This window comes from Zalophus californianus, chromosome 10 (assembly GCF_009762305.2).
Source record: "Zalophus californianus isolate mZalCal1 chromosome 10, mZalCal1.pri.v2, whole genome shotgun sequence".
NCBI lineage: Eukaryota > Metazoa > Chordata > Mammalia > Carnivora > Otariidae > Zalophus > Zalophus californianus.
This window is the reverse complement of record NC_045604.1, coordinates 98,892,437-98,912,776: the sequence shown is the minus strand read 5'-3', so window position 1 is coordinate 98,912,776 and position 20,340 is coordinate 98,892,437. Positions and strand designations below refer to the sequence as shown.

General features: G+C 42.8%; 1 protein-coding gene across 1 annotated transcript in view; it reads right to left on the bottom strand.

The window, feature by feature from the left end:
• Positions 1-20,340, bottom strand: part of LOC113933655 (S-adenosyl-L-methionine-dependent tRNA 4-demethylwyosine synthase TYW1) — a 226,578-nt gene that overhangs the window by 201,183 nt on the left and 5,055 nt on the right. The window contains exons 4-7 of the mRNA XM_027614018.2: positions 17,308-17,409; positions 15,887-16,081; positions 14,175-14,396; positions 8,772-8,894 (exon numbers count right to left, since the gene is read on the bottom strand). Of these exons, the coding sequence (XP_027469819.1) occupies positions 8,772-8,894; positions 14,175-14,396; positions 15,887-16,081; positions 17,308-17,409 (642 nt within the window). The remainder of the gene's footprint in view (positions 1-8,771; positions 8,895-14,174; positions 14,397-15,886; positions 16,082-17,307; positions 17,410-20,340) is intronic.

Below are 20,340 nucleotides of genomic sequence, written 5' to 3'. Positions count from 1 at the left end.
AACACATCCTGAGAAGAATGAATGAATGCCTCCTAAACTCTGTTCTACGTATCTCTTCCTTTAGCCAATTTTCTGTACCCCTTCCCAGCAACAAACCACAACCATGAAGATAACTGCTTTCAGGGAGTTCTGTGAGTCTTTCCAGCAAATTATCAAACATGAGGGTGGTTTTCAGGAGCCCCCTCCCCCAAAATTTGCAACTGGTGTCAGAATCGAAAGTAGTCATGGGGACTATGCCCTCAGACCTTGTAGTTTATCTACTACCAGGTGGACAGAAAGAGATGGTTCACAGGAAAAGAAAACTTGTTCAATCTGACTCAGAATGAAAGAAATACAAATTAAAATCAGGTTATTATTTTTCACCTGTCAGGCTGGCAAGACTTAAAAGACTGATAATCCCAGAGGGTTGGCAAAAATATAGAGAAATCTCATCTCTCTCCTATAATAAACAAAAATGACTTCAATTTTTTATAGGGCAATTTGGAAATATCTATTAAAATTATAAAATCCCCTTTGATCCAGAAATTTCAATTTTATGAACTTATTCTTGAGATAAGTTTATACCAGCTGCAAAAATTATAAGAGCAAGAGTATTCAAACACCTAAACGTTAATCAACAGGAGCCAACTACATTATGGGACACAGTCCCGGACCACTACACAAACATTAAAACGAAGCCGGTAGAGCTCTCTGACAGCACTGGAAAGCTGTCATGTTAGAGGAAAAAGAACAGTCTGTAGACCTGGGAGTACAAAAAGATCCCATCTGTGTAGCCAGAAACACAAAGTCAGACCAAAATGCAGGTGTGTTTGTAAAGGCAGTAAAACACTTGGAAGAATATTGCCCAACTGTAAACTGTGGCTTCCTATGAAAAGGAGATTGAGGAAGACTAGGGAGAGGGAGCCGTATTCTTTGGATTTTTTAAACACATGTAAACAGGGTATTAAATGCAACTTCAGGGGGAGGGGCAGATCAAGTAACATATTTTCAAAGGGACTATCTGAGAACCAGCCAACTTTGGATGGGGTAACTGGGTGATGGGCATTAAGGAGGGTACTTGATGTAATGAGCACTGGGTGTTATTATATGTGACTGATAATTACTAAGTTCTACCCCTGAAACTAATAATACACTATATGTTAACTGAATTGAATTTAAATTAAAAAAAAATTTTTTTAGGGGCGCCTGGGTGGCTCAGTTGTTAAGCATCTGCCTTCGGCTCAGGTCATGATCCCAGGGTCCTGGGATCGAGCCCCGCATCGGGCTCCCTGCTCCGCGGGAGGCCTGCTTCTCCCTTTCCCACTCCCCCTGCTTGTGTTCCCTCTCTCGCTGTGTCTCTGTCAAATAAATAAATAAAATCTTAAAAAAAAAATTTTTTTTTAAATGCCTCCCTCACATCAAGGATGTGAAAGGGTAGAGCACGTGGAGGTAAGGACAGAGGATTTTTGAAAACTTCTTTGGAGAATGTTGGTAAGATATTTTGAGATCCACCCCCTCTGCCTCAAATGGAGAGAGGCTGGGGGGTAGGTGCCTACCTCTCACCTCAAGTCCCAGGAGAGAGGCTCCAATGGGGCCCCTCAAAGAAGCTGCTGTGTATCCCCTGCACTCAGAGGGCATCACTAATCAGTGCAGGACTCCTGCCCAGGAAATCCAGACACCAAAGGACTGACTAGTTTCTTCAGCAAGTGCGCACTGCCACTGGGTAGGAATCAGCCCATCCTCCCAGAATAAAGAACTCAGGAGTGTTCCCGTGGGAGCAGAGAGGGGTGCAGGTGGGGGGAGGTCCTAGATGCAGACCACCCGGGAACTAGAGAGAACAGATGGCAGAACTCAAAGAGATGAAGGCAGAGCCACAGGGCTCAGAGGAAGGAATAAGCCACCATCAGAGTACACTTGGTCAGTGCAAGGAACCAGGTCAGGAGACGCCATGGACAATGTCTCCAAAGAAGCAATGACAGTGCTGCCTGGAAGAAGAGTCAACTTTAAACCCGACGAGGGGAGAGAGCACCGCGGCATGTTATGCCAGTGCCACGTAAGAACTTTCTACGTCTCTCTCTCCTGCCTCTCCATCCATTCCCCAGGCCCTAAGCAGATCCAAAACAGCAGCTAGCAAATAGACCAGCAAAGTAGAAAAGAGGGGAGGAATTTCACCTTTGAATTAAATTAGAAACACTGACTGAGTTTCTTTAGTGTGACTTAGTACTTATTACATAGGATTGGGCATTCTACCACCAAATTAGGACCTGGTGTCTTAAAGTGCCTGTAACCAAAAAGGACCAGAAAAGTCATGGAGTCTGCCAATTCTCCCCTTCTGTGCAGGTTGAAAGGGACAGTAAAACTCAAAATAAAGCAGCCTTGATGATAACTTCCCAAAAGTAAGCTATACCAGTTTGTACTTTTAAAAGACTTTTCTGGAAGGGAAAAAAAAAGACTTTTCTGTAAGTTTTTTTTTTTTTCTTTTCTTAAGAGAGGGAGAGAAGAGGGGGGGAGAGGGAGAGACAAAATCTTAAGCAGGCTCCACGCTGGGCTCGAGGCTCAATCTCGCAACCCTGAGATCATGACCTAAGCAGAAATCAAGAGGCAGATACTTAACGTACTGAGCCACCCAGGCACCCCTTTCTGTAAGGTTTTTAAATGAGGTTGCAAAGACTACCTGAGAACATGATAAAGATTTTTTAGGGGTGCCTGGGTGGCTCGGTCAGTTAAGTGTCTGCCTTCAGCTCAGGTCATGATCCCAGGGTCCTGGGATTAAACCTCCCTGCTCAGTGGGGTGTCTGCTTCTCCCTCTCACTCTCTCTCCTTCTCTCTGCCTCTCAAATAATTTAATAAAATCTTTTATAGAGATTTAGGTACATATGAAACAAAATTAAAATAAACATTCCAAAGACTAATGATTTTTCCGGGGAGACAGAATTATTGGTAGATTTTGCCCTTTCTCTATTTCCTAAATATATTATTACAGGTATGTTAATTTGTAGTGAAAAAAGTTTAGGCAAAATTAAACGTTAAATTTGTTTCCTTCAATTACCATTTGTTATAGTATGGAACCACCCTGCATAAAATCATAAAACCACCCTCCTCATGTTTTATGGATGAAATAAGTTCTTAAGACCTTAGATAATTCAAAATTGGTCCTATCAAAAAATGGGAGATATTCTCATATGGCAATATCATAAATAGTTTATAATTCACTTGATACTAGGTTTTTCTTGTTTTGTTTTGTGAGCATGGGGAGAAAGCAGTTCCTCCCATATTTTCTATTTCAAATCCTCAGAAAAGCTGAAAGGTACAATGAAGACTCACAGTCCCTCTACCTATATGCACCACTTTTGCTTGATCATTACCTATCTATCAAACCGTGTATGCACGCACACCCCCACACACACACCTATAAAATACACGTGTGTGTAGAAGGAACCACTTGCATGTGGTAGACACCGGGACATTTCACCCTTAAACTGCAGAATGCATCTCCTAAAAAGGCAAGACAGAACTGCAGAACTACAATACCATTATTACAACAAAGGAAATTAACGAAGATCCAATATTATCTACTAAAAAATCCATTTCAAATACCCTCACGTGTCCAGACAATGGCCTTTTCTCTTCAAGATCAAAAATTATACAATGCATTTGATTATGTTTCATTAGTCTTTTTAAACCTTAGAACTGTCCCCCTCCATGCCTTGTTACTGTTTATGATGCTGACTCTTTTTACTTATTTTTGGGGGCACCTGGGTGGCTCAGTCTGTTAAGCGCCTGCCTTCGGCTCAGGTCATGACCTCAGGGTCCTGGGATCAAGCCCTGCGTCAGGCTCCCTGCTCAGCGGGGAGCCGGCTTCTCCCTCTCCCTCTGCCTCTCCCCGTGCTTGTTCTCCTTCTGTCAAATAAATAAATAAAATCTTTTAAAATATATATTTATTTATTTTCTTCTTTTTTTTTTTTTTATTTTGAGTAGGCTCCACACCCAACATGGGGTTTCAATTCATGACCCTGGGATTGAGTCGTATGCTCCACAAACTGAGCCAGCCAGCTGCCCCAGACATTGACTCTTTTTAGAGTCTGGCCAGTTGTCTCCAAGACTGTCCCACCTTCTGGATTTGTCGGATTGTTTCCCCATGATTAGACTCAGGCTAAACATTTTTGACACAGAACTATACAGGTGATGATATACATATCTTACCATACCCAACATATCAGGAGGGACACAGGCCGTTTTAATACATATGATGAAGCTGAATTTGACTCTGTGTGGAATCCAGGCACATCATCCCTTCCCACCACATCCATGTGTTCACTAACTAGGAAGCTATATGAGCTTTAACATCCAGAACTTTTACTGGGATTTCCATCACTCCATTTGTAAAGGTACATTTTATCCTTTGTAAATAGCAAAACATCTGAGAGGGTATCTTCCCCCCACTGATTTATTTATTTTTGGCACGTCTAAGTGGGTTAGTTTCTGGGATGATATTCTGAGACTATGTGACTATGTGTTCCCCAAAGGCATTTCACCCAATCCTTGCTTAAATCAATTATTACACTGGGGATTGAAAAAAAGTGATTTCCTAATTTGATCATGCCTTCTATATTTATTATCTGAAAACCTTCTATAAAGACTTTCTCTTGTGCCTCCTCTTTGTTGAGTAGCACAAGGATTGATTTTTTTAATAGATATAACAGAATCCATTATGTTCATTATATAATCATTATGTTTATTTTTGATGCTCAAATTGTCCCAAATTTGGCCTGTGGGAAATTCTTCAAGCTGGTTCCTATGTCCTTTTGACATATCTCCATCAGTCACTGAGCATCTACTTGCCCAACAAGATGTCCCAGGCCCATCTGTTACTCTCCCTTCCTCAACCCTGGAAGCAGTCATTTCCCTAAGAAGCCCTGGTTCCTTTAAGTGAAGAATGATATTTAGAAAACAAGATCTGAGTGCTCACTACCTTTGTTTCTAGGCCTGTGGCATCACAAAGCATACATCTGTTCTTTGTCCCCAGTTCCTGGCAGGGAGCTTCAAAAAACCTTGGCATTTTCTAAGTGCCAGAAGGGTCATTGTTATGCAAATGAGGTGACTCAGGTGGGGCCCCTAAATAGCTTCAGGATGGGGGCTGGTCATCAGAAAGACCAACCATGCAAGGCAACTTTGGGCCAGCTGGATCTCCAGGGAAAGAAACAGGGAGGGAGGTCAGCTGGAGAATGAGTTCAGTCACATGGCCAATGATCTAATCTGCCATTCTTATGCAATGAAATCCCAATAGAAGTCCTGGATGTTCAAAATCAGTACGGCTTCCTCGTTAGTGACCACTCGGTGTGGTGGGAGGGGATGATGAGCCTGGATTTACAGAAACTCTTGAGTCTCCTCCCCACCCCTCTGCTCTCAGACCTTGCCCTGTGTCTTTTCCACTGGTTGTTTCTAACTTGTATCCTTTAAAACTGTCATTGTGAGTAGAGTACTTTCAGTGAGTTCTGGGTCATTCTAGCAAGTTATCAAAACAGAGGGGATCATGAGACCCCCAAATTTATAACCAGTTGATCAGAAGTGCAGGTGGCCCCCAACTTAGAGCTGCCATCTGAAGTGGAGGCAGTCTTGTGCAAGACTATAACCTAAAAGTGCAGAGTCTGAGGCTAACTCCAGGTAGTACTGGAATTGAACTGAACAGCAGGTCATTTGAACTGAACTCGGTGTTAGCTGGCGTCAGAACACGAAAGGTTCTGGGGCACCTGGGGGGCATGGTCGGTTAAGCGTCCGACTCTTGGTTTCGGCTTAGGTCATGATCCCACTATCATGAGATCAAGCGAACCCTGCGTCAGGCCCATGTCAGGCTCCACACCCAGCACAGAGTCTACTTGAGATTCTCTCCCCCTCCCTCTGCCCCTCTGCTCATGCTCTCTCTCTTAATAAATAAATAAATCTTAAAAAAAAAGTGAAAGGTTCTTTCTGTAAACACAGCTACAAAATACTATTTATACACACATACACACTCAAATTATAAATTTGCAGATGTGCCATGACAATAAACACACTTTAAAAAAAAAATCTTATGTTCAGGTCAACTCCCAAACGAAATCCAACACCACATGAAAATCACATTAACACACATGGATCCACCTTATTGTTTTTTTAAGTAGGCTCCATGCCCAGTGCAGAGCCCAAGGCAGGGTTCAAACTTACAACCCTGAGATCAAGACCTGAGCTGAGATCAAGAATCAGATGCTTAATCGACTGAGCCACCCAAGCTCCCCCGCACACCTTATTATTTTTCACAGCTGCACAGCAATAACTATATAGTGTGGATATATCATGTTTTCAACCAATATCTGGCAGTTGTTTGCTACATATGCTTTTAGCATAACCTTGTGTGTTTGCTGTTTTGTATTTGTAAAGATGTATCTTCAAGGCAAATTCACACAACTGGGCCTGCTGGATCATAGGTAAATGCATGAGAATTTGGTAGACTGCCAAAAGCCCCTCCATACAGGTTACACCATTTTGGACTCCCCTCAGCAAGGCGTGAGTACCTGTTTTCCCAGAGCCTCACCAGCTATGTGTGCTGTCCAGTTTTTGAACTTTTGCTATTTTGGTAGGTGAGAAATGTCAGTGTAGTTTTAATGTGCATGTCCTTCATTATGAATAAATTTGAGCATTTTTTCACATGCTTAAAGTCTATTTGTAGAGTTTTTTTAGAGACTTGCCTATTTAGGTGTTTTGGACAATTTTTTCCATTAGGTTTTAGGTCTTTTTTCTTTCAACTTCTAAGAGCAATTTGTACAGCAGAAAAATTAACTCCTTTAATATATAAGGGGCAAATATTTTCCCCTCTTTATCATTTGTCTTTTGATATGCTTATAACCACGCAAATCTTTTTCAAAAACCATTGGTAAATTCAATCTTTTATTGCTTCTAGATTTTGAATCATACAGAACACCCCTCTCCAAGATATAAAATAATGCATCTAACTCTGTTATTTATAAATTTTTTTCGGGCGCCTGGGTGGCTCAGTTGGTTAAGCGACTGCCTTCAGCTCAGGTCATGATCCTGGAGTCCCGGGATCGAATCCCACATCAGGCTCCCTGCTTAGCAGGGAGTCTGCTTCTCCCTCTGACCCTCTTCCCTCTCGTGCTCTCTATCTCTCATTCTCTCCCCCTCAAATAAATAAATAAAATCTTAAAAAAATTTTTTTTTCAACATTGAGATCTCTGACCCAGTGGAGTTTATTCTAACATATGTAAGAGGCAGAGCCAATTTTAAATTTTCACAGGTAGCTATCTTGTTGCCAGTATCACCTATCTTAAAAGTATATTTTTCCCCCAGGGAAAAGAGATACCACATTTATTATATACGAAATTCCCGTATGTTTTTGGGTCTATTCCTGAAATTTTATTCTGTTGCATCGATCTGTCTCAAAAGGAGCCAAAACACTTTTAATTACAGATGCCTTATAGTAAGTTTTAATGTCTAGTAGGACTAGTCTTTCTTATTACTGTATCAAGGCTTTCCTAACCATTCTTGCATGTTTATTTTTTCCATACGAATCAATGAGTCTGGCTCCAGGAAAAAAAAAAAGGTTATTGAAACTTTTAATGGGATTTTATCAAATTTATGTATTAAAGAGAATCGGCATCTTTAGAACACTGAGTCACCGTATCTAAAAACAAGAGGTATGTCTGTTCGAGGCATTTTTATATCTTTCAGGAATGTTCTCAGTTTTCATCACAGAGATTTCAGGACATTTCTTTTTAAATTTATTTCTACATACTTATCTTTTATATAGCTGCTGTAGAGGGGGGGGTCTTCTCTTCCACTATGGCCTCTAACTGGTTATTGTTTGGAAATATTATTACTATACCCTGCTACCTTACTGATTTCTTTCATTTGGGTTTGTGTTAATTTTATCATTGATTTTCTTGGATTTTTCCATAGTTTTACTTCTTTTGTTTCTAAAATTTACGCACTCGATACATTTTTAGTAGGATATTCTCATTTCCCAAAACTCATACATAAATTGAGTCTACATACTTTTATGCTATTGTGTATATTATACTATTTTAATTTCAGATCACTGAAATCTGTGTAAAATCCTACCGCACTATACATTCTCACATTCATCTCGCACTGTGACAATGACAACCCAAACTAACATCTCCTAGATTCCTAGAGCCTCCATCTATGCTGATCTCAGCACCTACAAACCAAGGAGCTGTCCCTAAGCCCAACACCACTCAGTCTATATGACAGGGAAGCAACTTCAAGAGAGTTCCACTTGGAATCTCAACACACTCAAACTCTTCATCCCATCTCTTCAGCCACAATGCTGAATGAAGCCCCTCTAACCATCTACCTTTTCCTCAGCTCCTGCCCTAAAATCTGCCTATCCTATCCTATCCAAGCTCACGTAAAAATGGCAAAGAGGTGGGGCAGCAGCTAGTTAAGCATCCAACTCTTGATTTAGGCTCAGGTCATGATCTCAGGGTCCTGAGATCCAGCCCTGCGTCAGGCTCTGCCCTGGGTGTGGAGCCTGCTTGAGATCCTCTCTCTCTCTGCCCATCCTCTCCCCCCTCCCCTGCTCACACTCTCTCTAAAAAATTTGAACTAAAATTTTTAGCAAATTGTTAAAAAATGGCAAAGAAATGTAACACTCTCAAGATGGAGGCAAAGAAATAAGACTGCCTAATGAGCTCAGGTGGACCACACACCAATATAGAACGCAAGAGATGTTAGCTAACTGCAGGATCCAAGTCCACTCCTTCCCAGAGTTACAGTACCTTTTCTTTCTTCACATAATTCATAATTTTGCCGAGGTCCTCAACATCAACAACAGAATTTAGATTCTGATGGTCTTCAGTACCAGACTCTTCCTCACTGGTGCTCTCAAAGGGCTCTTCCTCCTGGAACATCAATGCTTCAGAAACACATCGTTCAAAGTAGCAAACCTCCCAAATTGTGAGTTCACTGGATAGATTTGAGATGTTTCAGGCTAGAGGTCAGCAAACTATGGCCCACAAGCCAAGTGCAGCCAGCCTCAGGCCAAATCTAAAGGCAACCATCATTTGCAGATCATCTGTAGCTACTTTCGTGATACAGTGGCAGAATTAATAGTTGCAACAGAAACCATATGACCCACAAAGATGGAATATTTACCAACTGGCCCTTTACAGAAAAAGTTTCCTGACCTCTGTTTGAGGCACGGAACCAACCAGGTTTAGGAAAGGAACATTTAGTAAGGAACTAAATGCAGCAAATAAGGAAAAGGAAGGAATTAAGCATGGCCCTTTACAGAAAAAGTTTCCTGACCTCTGTTTGAGGCACGGAACCAACCAGGTTTAGTGAGGAACTAAATGTAGCAATAAGGAAAAGGAAGGAATTAAGCATGGCTCTCAAGTTTCTTTTCTTTTTTTTATATAATTTTTTTTAAGATTTTATTTATTCATTTGACAGAGAGAGACACAGCGAGAGAGGGAACACAAGCAGGGGGAGTGGGAGAGGGAGAAGCAGGCTTCCCGCAGAGCAGGGAGCCCGATGCGGGGCTCGATCCCAGGACCCTGGGATCACGACATGAGCCGAAGGCAGACGCTTAACAACTGAGCCACCCAGGTGCCCCTCAAGTTTCTTTTTTAAGTAACTGAGATGGTGGTGCTGTTTACTGAGATGAGAAAGATTTGGGGAGAAACAGACCAAGAGAGTGGAAATGAATAGCTCCATTTTGAATTTGTAAAGCATGAGATGCCTGAGACATCCAAGCAGAGATTTTAAAGAGGATGCACAGAAGAGAACAAAATTCAGGGTAAACTTCAGAGATGGAAACATAAACCTGGGAATGACTAGCATATAGACAGAACTTAAGGCCATGAAACTAGATAAGCCCTTCCGGGAAAAAAGTATCAACAAAGAAAAGAACCTCTCACCAAGCCCTGAATCTTTCCACCATGTAGAGGTTAGATAAGGGAGGGCGATCCCAAGTGAAAAAGGGAGAAAACCATGAGAACAGTATCGTGAAAGTCAAGAGAAGAGAGTGATTCAAAGAAGGAGCGGTACTGAATACTGTTGAGAGGGCAAGTAAAATGAAGACAGAGAAATGTCCATGGGGCTTGACACCACAATGTCCTGGGACCTGGGAAAGAGCAGCACTGTGGGGCAGAGAGCCAAACCAGAGTAGGTGAGCATGACCTGGGACTTCTGCTCCCAGCTGCAGGGAGAGGACACTGAATACCCCTCCTATGGAAAATAGCACTGAATAACAGAATATTGTAATAGCATAATTTTAAATGTATCACTGAGTTGCCAAACATATGATTAATTCAAAGAGGACAAATATGAACTAAAAAGGGAATCCTAAGCGGTAAGCGAGAGATGGAGCTGAGAGTACCTGCTGAACTCTGGAGAACCTAACTGACAGCGGGATAGGACCAGGAAAGGGCAGGCTAAGTCAAGGAAACAATACTGGGAGAAGAGACTAAAGTCTCAGAAGTCTCAGAAGACCAAAGTCAAAGCTGGGACCCCATGAGGCTGCACTTCTCATCTACAGATAAATTAGAAATAAATGTTCTGTGCGAGAGGAGAAAGCAGAAAGACAGGCAGAAAATTTGGGGGGAAAAACAGAGCAAAGAACAGATAGAGGGATTTTATTCAAAGTTTCTAAAGTTTCTGGGAGGGGCAGAAGAGGATCTTGTAATACAAATTCAGTATCAAGTTAAACTTAAGTTCCCAAAAGCAATACTCTAACTAGAGGACAGTGGATCAATGTGGTCAATTTTCTGGGGGGGGAAAAAAAAATTACTCCAAGCTAGAATTTTACTCCATGAAGCATCAATCAACTATGAAGGCATGATAAAGACATGCAGATATAAAAATTCTGGAAATTTACTTCCAAAACAACCCTTCTAGGGGACCTACTAGAGAATGTGCTCCAAAAACAAGAGCCAACCAAGAAATAAGATAGAAGATACCAGAATCAGGGAATCCAACCCAGGAAGCCAAAGGAAGGACTTCACCCACACCAAGTCTTGGAGAGCAGCCACGCCTCCAAGGACGTGGAGGAGAAAGGACTCATGAAAAGCCTCCGAGAAATCAACAAAAACTATAGAATACTGAAAAATAATTTTCAGTTCCATTAGAATTTTGGAATGAATTAGTGATAGTTATAGAGAAATCAAAGCAGATGTAGCCACTCTCTAAGGGAAGTAAATGTGTAGGAACGAACATGTAATACCACAGAACACAGGACAGATGGGAGCAGGTACACAGTCACAATTATGACACAACAAGTAACAGTCTGGCCAGAAAGTGTGATACAACTGTACAAAGAAAATGAGAGAAGGAAGTGATACTGTGTGTGTGTGTGTCTATGTGAGACAGAGACAGAGATTTTGAAGTGTTTTAAAAATCAAGAAATACCAAGAAGGGCCTATTAGTTAGGAATATAGAGGTAAATATCTGATGGAAAAGCCAGAATTGAGAATGACTGCCCTGGGAAAATAAGAATTAGAATAAGGCAAGAAAGTACAGCTTTTAATTATAAGCCTAGAAGCACTATTTGAGGGTTTAAAGGTACAAGTGTTACTTTTGATTAAAAAAAAAAATTTTTTTTACTTGTTTGTTTAAATGTTAAGACCCGAGGCTGATAACAGCAAAAATGGCAGAGTAGATAACTCAAATGGCCCATTCTCCCACAGAAACAACCAAAACTTAAGTAAAAACCAACACATTTAACTCTAATTCCCAGAGTTCTGACAAAGGTTTACAAGAACCGAGTAAACACTGAATCAAGAAAAAGGAAACTTGGGGCACCTGGATGGCTCAGTCGGTTGAGCATCTGCCCTCGGCTCAGGTCATGATAGGCCTATCACTGGATAGCGAAAACTGCTTACTTCACTTCTGGCCTATTTCAGTTGCGAGAAATCAACTGAAACCATCCCTGAGGAAACACAGACCTACTAGATAAAGACTTCAAGTCAACGGTCTTAAATATGCTCCAAGAGCTGAAGGAAACCAGGAGAACAATGTCCCAACAAATTGAGAACATCAACACACAGAGACAGAAATTAGAGAAAGGAAACAAAGAAATTCTTGATCTGAAAAGTCTAATAACCGAACTAAAAATTTCACTAGAGGGTTTCAGTCGATTTGAGCAGGCAGAAAAACCAGCAAACATGAACACAGATTAGCTGGAAATTCTTGATCTGAAAAGTCTAATAACTGAACTAAAAATTTCACTAGAGGGTTTCAGTCGATTTGAGCAGGCAGAAAAACCAGCAAACATGAACACAGATCAGCTGGAAACTGACCAGTCTGAAAAATGAACAAGTGTACCAACACATACAAAAGGGGCACTCTGAAACAAGCGGTGCTTTGCACAGAACTGTGAGTGTACTGAACACCACTGGGTTGTATCCTTTACAACTGTTTATCGGATGTACATGAATTTTACCTCAATTTTTTGACAGTGTAAAAAATATTAAGGGCCAATGGGAGGGGAGATAAGCACAGCAAAAAGACTAGCTAGAAAAGAGAACAGAAAAATGAAGCAGCAGCTGAAACATACAGAATAAAAGAAACATTTGTTTCTTACTTGCTTTTCCTCTTCCTTTGAACAGGATGGTTTCAAGGCATGTCCATAAGTTTACAGAACAATCTAGTGGAGGGGAAGAGACTAACACCGCAGAGAGAAAGCGACACAAAACAGAGACAAAGCCCTTGATTCCAGAGCATGCAGAGTGGCTTTGACAGGACTCAGACCCGAGGTCTCCTTGTGGCATAAGAGATGGAGAGGATGTGTAGATGGGGTGGAGGACAGCATACAAGATCTCTGGCAGCTTCCTAAGATAGCTGGAGGAAGGAGCAGGGAGAAAGAGTATTCAATAGTGATCTTGGAGAGCGAGAAAGGGAACTTACACAAGAATGCTGGACACTGCTGGGCACGCCTGAGTGCACACCTGGGCCTGTGGTGAGGAATCCAGGGTCAAAGAGCAAGCAGCAGGCAAATAGGAAGGCAAATGGCAGGTTTCAACCTGGCTTGGGGTTTGACCATTTGGGTTAGAAAAGGGACTGGAAGGCAAGGCGATTGAAGATTGTTTATAAAAGAATGAGTATAAAAGCTAAACTGGGTAAGGAAAGAAGTGAAGTAAGCAGTTTTCACTACCCAATGAAAAAGGTATGGGATCAAAAGAATTTTAAAGCAGGACGCCTGAGAGAGATCAGAGTCAAGGTCACGGGAACATAAAATTTCAGAAGTGACCGTGGAAGTGAGAGGCCAAGGTCAGCAAAGACAATGGCTGTTGGCGGTGTCGAAGGCCAGGCACCGGGCAGACCAGGACACTGGATCAATCACCTGCACGGACGGCTTTGCCCCAAAAGGTAACGACAGGAACAAGGGTGAAGAGAAAGTGAGTCAGCAAGTAAAGTGGTTCCTGAATGACACAAGTGAGCAGGTGACCAAAGGATGACAGACAGCCGTGAAGACAAGCAGTGGTGAAACAGTCAGGTGACAAGGGCTTCCAAGGAACGAGGGTCCCTGAACAAGGACCAAAGAGACATGTTTAGAATGTGAGGGGCAGGGGCACCTGGGTGGCTCAGATGGTTGGGCATCTGCCTCCGGCTCAGGTCATGATTCCAGGGCCCTGGGATCGAGCCCCGCATCAGCTCCCTGCTCAGCGGGGAGCCTTCTCCTCCCTCTCCCTCTGCCTCTCCCCTTGCTTGTGTGCTCTCTCTGTCTCTCTCTCTCAAATAAATAAATAAAATGTTTAAAAAATTAAAAAATTAAAAAAAAAAAAAAGACTGTGAGGAACAAAATGAGAGGAATCTAGGATGACGGGCAGCCTTCCAGTCTGACTAATAAGGAGTCGTTCAGTAAGAGAGATCAGGAGAAAGACCTGGTTAGGGGATATGAAGACAGGACACACGTAACCTCAGGCCTCTGCCTCCGACCCGCCCACTACGGGAGAAGTCTGCTACTCTGGCAACGCAACCATTAAAGCAGGGAAACAGGAAAGTATGCTGCCCACACTGGCTTCACTCGGAAGGCCGCACGCAATCTAAAACGCCCCCATGGAAGCCACAGATGTTCCTTCTAACCAGAAGCCAGGGAAGGCGTTTCTCGGGGCAGAGGTTAAGGTCCAGCATCCCCACACACAGGAGGAAAGCAGCGAGACCCGGACAAAGGGGCTCCGTACCGCAGACGACTCGCACTGGCCTCTCTTGCAGTTGCCATCACAGGGCTTTTTCTCTCCTTTCTGAAGTGTCTGCAGCCGGGCAAGGAACTTGGTCTTCCAGGCTCTGAAGTCAGCTTCAATGCTGCCGTGTTTGCTCTTAGCCACGTCACAGTCCCCCTCCCCTCTAGTCACCACACGATGAGCACCAAGCATCCAGAGCCACTTATCGACATTCTTGCCAACCTGCAAGAAGACAGAGGCGCTAAAACACGATCCTCTAAATCACAGGCTGGGAGGTTGCTCTGCAAAAGGCCCAAGTTCCCCTGGGACCCCGTCACTGGCTGCTGCTGGGAACAGGGAACTTGGCCTAAACAGGCCCCTCCAGGCCCAGCTGCAACCTGCAAACACTACACTGGTTACATCGGATAAGATCCGGCAAAAGACTCTTTAAACAAGGGAAGAAACCCTTTTACTAACGTAAGGATTACTACCTAAAAGAGACTTTGAAAACTACTATTCTAAGTTGTGGTCAGAATAACATAATTCATTAGCAAAATAAATTTGTTCCAAAACATAGCAAAGCCCATTTTAATAACAAAGGGCAAATGCAGCCCATTTGGCAAGACTCAGACTTCATCAATTCAAAACTTTAATGCACTGCGAGAAGCAGTTAAGCTGAGGCACAGGGATTACCAAGAAGCACAGTGAAGAGTTCAAAATAGGCTTTCTGAGTGGCAAGGCATTAAACAAAACATTTACATATCTGAATTGTACCATTTTTTGGGTCTACTTCCTTTGAAAATATGGGCAGAAATACACATCTTGATGTAACAACTGACTGAAAACAAGCTTAAGGAAAGATCTGCACTTTCACCTTTACACACATTCTACCAAAGACAGCTGAGCCAGGCTGGGCCCATTTTGGGAAGAGGTACATATACAAAAGTTCTAGTTAACTGTTTAGAACCACTAGAAACAGGCTCTGTATTTTTATTATTTAAAGTATAGAGAAGAGAATGCAAAAGGAGCCAAGTTACCTTCATTTAGAAAAAAGATCTAAGAAAACAATGTTTTATTACATAAAAGGCAGTGAATGTTTTTCTTCTACTTCCCTTTAAAAATTAATGATTAAAAGACAACAAGCTCAACTGTATTCAGGGTTAGTTTGAGCCATAAAGGCTGTTCAACAACAGAACAGGCGGCTGAGAAAGTCCAAAGAATCAGTGATCTTTCAACCACAAGGTCCTGCCTGGGACAGCAGACTGGACGCGATGGCCATGAATCCAGGTCACTATGACAATAGACAACAGGAGGAATAAGCATTTTATTCAATAAAAATTTACTTGAGAACCTGCTATACCCCAAGCTTGGAAACATGTGTGTAGCAATTCCCCACTATAAAGAGTAACACAGGGGCGCCTGGGTGGCTCAGTCATTGGGCGTCTGCCTTCGGTTCAGGTCATGATCCCAGGGTCCTGGGATCGAGCCCTGCATCGGGCTCCCTGCGCGGCGGGAAGCCTGCTTCTCCCTCTCCCACTCCCCCTGCTTGTGTTCCCTCTCTTGCTATGTCTTTCTCTGTCAAATAAATAAATAAATAAGAGTAACACAAGAAGTTTATTAGTAAACACCAAAGTTTGGGGACTACTTCACATACACATGTGAATGTGTGTGTGTGTGTGAATTTTTTTTAATTATAATAGAAAATTTATCCCTATAATTCAACACATACCTACCTTGTTGAAGTGGCTCGCATAGGCAGAATTTCCCAGGCCAAATACAGCGTACCTCATACCCTTCAGGTAAGTTTTGCCAAATCGAAAATCACTGGATGCTTCCTCCAACCATTTGCAGAACCACTCTGCACTTTCAGTGGGTCGACCATCAGTATATGTAGCAACCACGAAGGCACAAACGTTTTTACTAGTAACCTAACCAAGAAAGTAATTATTTCAGAAGAATATTCAAGAACAACTTATCAGTAAAGAAAATCCCTTTTTAAAATGCTGACATCGGGCACCCGGGTGGCTCAGTCATTAAGCGTCTGCCTTCTGCTCAGGTCGTGATCCCAGGGTCCTGGGATCGAGCCCTGCATCGGGCTCCCTGTTCTGCAGGGAAGCCTGCTTCTCCCTCTCCCACTCCCCCTGCTTGTGTTCCCTCTCTTGCTGTGTCTCTCTCTGTCAAATAAATAAATAAATAAATATTTAAAAAAAAAAAAATTCTAAGTCATAAGTTATACGCAATCCATTATTAATAATAAAGACTCAAAGGTTGCTAATAATTTTTCACAAGTAATTCTGAGCAGATTCAAGTACACTCATTTGCACTCCACCATTCTCTTATGGGAGAAAGAAATGGACAGTCACAGCTGGGTTGTCCACTAAGAAGGGGCTGGCAAACTATGTTCCACAGGCCCAGTCCAGCTCACTGCCTGTTTTGTTTTGTTTTTTTAAACAAGGTGTTACTGAACACAGCCACACTCGTTCATTTACAGATTGCCTATGACTGCACAAAGCTAATATTCACTATCTGGCCCTTTACAAAAGAAATTCGTCAACCCCTGCTCTACGTGCTTCAGAATCATCTGGAGCACCTTTCTAACAAGTTCCCAGGAGATGCTGATATTGGAAATTCAAGGACCACACCCTGAGAACCCCTACTATAAGGCAAACTCCCCTGAGTAGAGCTAGAAGAATGCAGGGGATTTCTCTGAAGAAATTAAACCCATGTAGATCTTAAGTAATGCACAGAGGTCACACAGGTAGTAAGAGATTTCTCTAACTCCAAAACCCATACTCTCTCTGCTACCCAAGTGGCTCCTGACCTCTCAGTCAGCTCATACATGGTTCATAGGCTCAGCACACTGCCATCCATCACCCTTACTTGATTATGAGATCCGTAGCAGGAGGGAGGAGGGAACTTCAAACCACCCAACCTTTCCAAGCCTTACCCCCGCCGCAGGAAAGACTTACACACCAGAGAGACAGGTCCCACACCACATATTCAACACCTCTGACTGACAATGGAAACGCAACCAACTGAAAACTCCTTAGCATGAAAATCAAATTTATTCTGAAGATTCTATTTATCCCAGAATGCAGGAGGTCAATTACATTTGAGAGTCTGGACTGAAGAAAAAAATAACATAATTACCAACCTCCTCTACTAGATGATCATCTGGATCATATTCTTTCAGATTAATAACAGCCACAGGCAGATCTAGGGAGGTAACTGCTTCAGCAAGACTTGTTGCAAATCCCTAATAGAAAAAAAAAAAAAAATCACAAAGTCTTCAATAAGCTAAATAAGCAAAATACAGTCTTCATTTACTCTTGCTGGCAAAGGAATAAGGCATTTATCTTGGAAAACTTATTCACTGACTGACACTTATCATCATAAACACAAACACGTATTCTCACTTCTTCCATTTTCTCAAGCATCTTTATAGAGATCAATCATTCAACCGTGCTGTTCTCACTCTGTAAGTACATACGCGGGACTACATCTAAATTGGCTTTTTGACATTCCAGCTGCCTTGCCCCACTAGAATAAATATATAGGTGATAAGAAATACTAAAGAGGGAAGAGAATGTGATATATGAGAAATGCGACACATTTCTGGAAGACAGAAAGCAAACAGAAGCAGGGTGACAGGGAGGAGAAAGCCCTAGGGGAGAGCCCATATGCCTGACAAAACCCTACAGAGGTTCTGGGCTCAGAAGCGGCCACTACAGCGAAGCTGCGAGGGAAACCTGGGGCAGAGAAGAACCAATCAACAGACAATTTGTATACAGGACAAGTGCACACCAACCCTAGGCAGCATCTGCCCTTTACCCCCAGACAAAACACCCGCTAGCTCTTCTCCAGACAAAATGAACCAAATGTCTGGGGAAAGCTAACACTTCTAGCCCCACGGCTAACTTCTAGGCACTCTGAAAAACGTCTTCCTACTTTTCGCTTAGTAGTCTTTTACACTTGGTTCCCCATCTCCCAGGATGAAAGCCAAGCCTACCAAACATCTATTATTTTACTGGGCATCTACTAGGCCAGTCTCAGGTCTGGGCAATATTACACAACAGTGAACAAGACACACATAGTCTCTGCTTCTGGGAGCTTACGTTCTAATGGGCAGAGACAGAGCAAACATGGAAATGAGAAAAGACATAGTTAATCAGATGATGTGCTATGGAAGAAAATAAATCAGGATAAGGGGTAAGAACACAGGGAGAGACAGGTCTGGGGACAGTTTTATCTTAAACCGGGAGGGTCAGGACAGGTGCATAAGATTAAAAATATATATATACATATTCAGTCTTTCTCCCTAGTTCCTGGCACAAAGCTCCTAAAACCCTTGGAACTTACCGACTTTGGTAAACTAATGAAATAACTCATGGGGAGGTGGGCCCCAGGTGGCTTCAGGATGGGGGATGGTCACCACAAAACCAACTATGTAATTAAAGGCTTAGAACTTTCAGCACCATTGCTCCCAGTGAGTTCAATCATCCATGGCCAATGATTTAAAATGTCCCTTAAAACCCCTAAATGACAGGACTCGGAGTTTCTGGGTTGGTGAACACACTGATGTGCTGAGGAAGTGGTGGGCAGAGAGGGCACGGAAGCTCCGAGCCACCCCTCACCACCAGACCTTGCCCTATGCGTGTCTGCCATTTGTCTGTTTCTGCCTTGTATCCTTACTAATAAACCAGGAAGCATAGTTAGTTGGGCAATTTCCTGATTCTGCAAATCCTTCTAGGAAATGATCGGAACCTAAGGAGAGGACTGTGGGATCGAGTTTATAGCTGGTCCAGTCACAAGCACAGGTGGCCCCTGGGACTAGTGACTGGCATCTGAAGCAGAGACAGTCTTGCAGACTGGGTCCTTATACCTGTGGAGTCTGACAAAAACTCTGGGTAGTTCGTGTCACAACTGGAGAGCTGGTGTGGAAAAATGACAAGTATTTGGTATAAGAGGCCTCAAAGATAGACGTGAGCCAAACCTGAAGGACGTGCGAGACAAGCCATGAGGCTACCCCAAGCAGAACAACATGTAAGTGAAAAGGCCCAAAGGAGGGAGCAGGCTTGGCAAGGTTGTTAGTAAGACTGGAGACGTGGCAACCAAGGACGAGAGGTAAAAGACATAGTGGAGAACCAGATGTGAAGGCCTCCTGGCCACTGTGAGGCCACTGTGATTTACTCAAAGTGAATGAGGAGGTCATTGCTGGGTTTTTAAGCTGAAGGGAACGTGATTTCACTTAAGGTTTCCAAATCCCTGTGGCTCCTGAGCTGAGAGGACACTGAAGCCAGGGGACGGGCCGAGCAGTGCTGAATGAAGGGGACTGACCGGCAGTGAGGTGACTGCTATGATCCAGACAAAAGCAAAGGGTGCTGTGAGCCAGGGTGCAGAGAAGTGACTGGCACCTGGATCCATCTTGAAAGTAGAACAAACAGCATTTGCTAAAAACGGCATGGGGGTAGTAGGAAAAAGAGAGAATTCAAAGGGTTTCTTTTTTCTTTAACTAGGCAACTGGAAAGATAAAGTTGCCATTTACTGAAATGGTAAAGATTCTAAGTGGAAAAGGTCTACGCAAAAAAAGGGGAGTTCAGTTGGAGTATACTAATTTTGAGATGCCTACCAGACATCCCATGAAGATCTACGATAGGCCACTGGATATGAGAGTCTGGAGTTGAGGGGAACAGTTCAGATTAAAAACATATTGGGAGACCACCACTGAACACAAACCAAGGCCTATGGGTCAAATCCAGCCCTCTATTTGCTTCTGTAGGTAAAAGTTCCTGGGACCCAGTCATGCCACTTATTTACCCATTGTCTGTGGCTGCTTCCACACCACAGCTGCAGAGCTAAGTAGCTGCGACAAGACCATATGGCTCACAAAAACTACAAACCTAAAAACACAGTATATAAAATAAAATACCTTGCCCTTTATAGAAAAATTTGCGAAATTGCTCTAGATAACAAGATCCCTTAGAGTGAGTGCAAATAAAGACAAGGACTGTGCCTTGGGACACTCAATCTTTCGAGGCCAAGAAGATGAGAAATCTGCAAATGACAGTGAGGAAGACTAGCCTTGGCCGAGTAGGAGCATGACCTAGAGAACAGTGTCAAGGAAGATGAAGAGTGAGAATTGATTAGCAACATGGAAGTCACTGGGAACACTCGGGGCATGCTTGCA